Here is a 2932-nt window from a genome sequence, read left to right on the forward strand (position 1 = left end):
CACCGGCTTTACTACGTCCAGCTCCGATGACTCCCGTATAGACCACATGTTCGTGAGGGATCCTCTTGATATTGAGTTCTTATCGTATGGCGTGCTGCCCAATTTATTTGACGACGGGGTGTTCATTTCAGATCATAGACCAGTTGTTGTTGACGCACAACTTTCTGTCAACAAGACCTGTGTCTCGCGATGATCAGAACTAGGAAGTTCAAAGAAATCGTCAAACCCAAAAGAGAAAGAGAGGGAATATTAAAGGAAGCGCAAAAAGTAGTCAGACTTTTGAATGTAGTCATTTTATTTTAATCAAAGACTCGTGTGCGCCTTTGCGCAGCTTTTGAGCAAATCTTTATGCTATGTGTTGTGGATTCCCGCGGTCTGCGTACAACTTTAGCCAAGTTTTCGTTCTTTTCTTGCAACTCCTGACTGGAGGCTTTCCTTGCACGCTAGAACCTGCTCATTGCGATTATTATAGCCACTGGTTAGCAACATGTCCCTCCTTTGATACGCAGAGTTTTAGAGACAAGAATCTATGAAAGGCCACCGAACACTTAGGTTCACCTTATAATCTTGTGCCGCAAAAAGTGATATCGAGTTTCAGATTCCATCATGTCTTCGCTATATAAAGAAGCTGCTAACCACCAATCTCTCTTTCTAAAGCATAGCAGCTTTTCTCAGCCATCTCACCTTGAAGTCGCTTGCAAACCCATGGGATTTCGCATCTTGAATCCGTAATGCCTGGGATTCTCGGACCTCAATCCCGATCGTTCTCTTATATGAACGGTGGTGAAAATGAACTCCTTGATCGCCTTGCTGTGTCAGAGCTTTGTAAAGGGTGGGCGATCTTTTACGACTCGTCGGAATGGGAAAAGTATCGGTCGCTCTTTACTGACGATGCATACGTCTGGACCAGTAAGTGTGATGTTGCTCTTCATACTATTTTGCATTCTAAACATGTTGCAGCGGAGAATGGGCCACTGGCAATTGACAATTTCATTGCCATGTCCAAATTGGGCAAAGAAAACGGCACCATTGTCATGCACCGCGAATGCGGCACTATTGTCGAGCTGAACGGTGAAGCACATCGCGCAGTCGGCAAGATGAAAGCCACAATATCACAGCGCTTCAACTCTGAAGGTATCGCTTTCGACATTGACTGCGACTGTCGTTTCATTTTTTTCTGTGCTCGAGATCGACAAACGTGGGATTGGAAGGTGAAATTTGTCAAACTCTTTTATGAGAAGGACAAGATTATCCCCGTCAACGGACAGAGTGTGCCCGCATTTACCACCGAGGAAGAGCTCGAGATGGCTGGCTTTCCCAACGGCTATCGATATCTCGGTATCATGCAAAAGCGACTAGGATATGATACCAGTCTGTATCTTCCAACCTGCAACAATGAAGTCTGGGATAGGATTTACGAGGCAATGGGAGACTGGCTAGCTGCTGATGAGAATGAACTCTTTTCTATTGAGGATGATAATGAGGATAATAACGAGTAAAACTCGTAGACCAAGATAGTCCTGGATAAGCGGCAAGACGCCCGGCCCGACCTGTGGCAAGTCGCGTTGAAGATCCATTTGATATTTTTCTTGCACCTGTTTAGCCCTGTAAGCTTGTAAAAGTGTTGGTTCAATGGTGGTAAAAAAAAAGAAAAAAAAAGACCACGTTATTCACCACAATACCTTGCATTGTATGAAATTCAGGGCAGTGAAGCTGATGTTCATGCTGTTGCGGCCATTACATAAAATGATGTAAGTAAGAGAGTCGAACGATGTGAATAATGTATATGGATGAAACAATTTATCTTGTGTCTTGGATCGACTCCGATGGCTTTCGAGGCCCTAACACTCGGCCAATGGTGAAAGTGAAACTGGTTCTTGTTGACTAAGATCAGTGCACGCGGTCGTCTTGATAAAACATCATCCATGCTATTTCAGCATTGTGTCACCAACAATACATTTTGCTAATAGACCTTTACTTCTTCGGATTTATACAACACGAAGTTATTTGGTGATCGTGCCAGGTTTCTCCACATATCCTTTAACCAAACGCTCTGCCTTTTCTGCATTCGGATCGAAGTACGGGCGCTCTGCTTGTGGCGTGATGCGCAACATATGCCGTCTTGTGGTTCCTTCATTCACGACGAAATCTCGAAGAGCGGAGCTATGCATTTTGGTTAGTGTCAGAAGCTCCCTGTTGTGATCATAAGAAAACATCGTACTGTTGAGTGACACGGTTATCATAGACCGCCACGGTACCAGGCAACCAGTGGATTCGGATGTGCCAATCCTGTCCATGTTCGATATGGTTGTATAGAAAGTTCAAAACCGTCGCTAAATCATGTAAGAAACTTTATCATCACGAGAGAAGGTTTCTGGTGACAAACCACTTTCTTCTTCCTTCAACCCCTGTATCCTGCGAGTATATAGACGGTTGACATATAATGAGTTGGTTTTGGTAACCTGATCAAGTCAGGACAAATGCTAAAATGATGGTGAGATGAAATTACTAACAGGGTGTGTTCGCACAATTGGATGCAGTGTTTCAATTGGCTCGCGAATGTAACGGTCTCTGTGGTCATGGACAGCAGCTTGTGAAAACCCGGAATGCGTTGCATGCTTTCCTTTCAGAAAATCCCGGAAGTCTGGCGACAATGCATTGTAAGCAGCTGTAGTAGACAAGTATAGAGTGTCACCACCCGATTCGGGCACGTCTAAGGGCAAGAAAATTGTAGTGCCCATTCCGTTACTGCCGAAGTGTTAGCTCTGACTGCGACAACTATGGCGACATCAAATTAATCTAACATCTCGTAACTCATATCGCTATGCCACTTGATGCTGCTGATGTTGTTTTTAATTTCATTATCGACAGCACCAGCACTACCATACTATCAGCATTTCCTTTTGCCATAACGAGGGAAAACTTGCATAAA

General features: G+C 44.2%; 1 protein-coding gene across 1 annotated transcript; it reads left to right on the forward strand.

The window, feature by feature from the left end:
- Nucleotides 1–773: 773 nt before the first annotated feature.
- On the forward strand, nt 774–1499 carry UCRPA7_5332 (putative catabolic 3-dehydroquinase protein; the record flags this gene model as incomplete). Its single annotated transcript, XM_007917879.1, has 2 exons — nt 774–909; nt 961–1499. The coding sequence occupies 2 exons, from the start codon at nt 774–776 to the stop codon at nt 1497–1499; spliced, it is 675 nt and encodes a 224-aa protein (XP_007916070.1).
- Between the last annotated feature and the right edge of the window lie 1433 nt (nt 1500–2932).

This window comes from Phaeoacremonium minimum, assembly GCF_000392275.1.
Source record: "Phaeoacremonium minimum UCRPA7 unplaced genomic scaffold PA7_03_scaffold_410, whole genome shotgun sequence".
NCBI lineage: Eukaryota > Fungi > Ascomycota > Sordariomycetes > Togniniales > Togniniaceae > Phaeoacremonium > Phaeoacremonium minimum.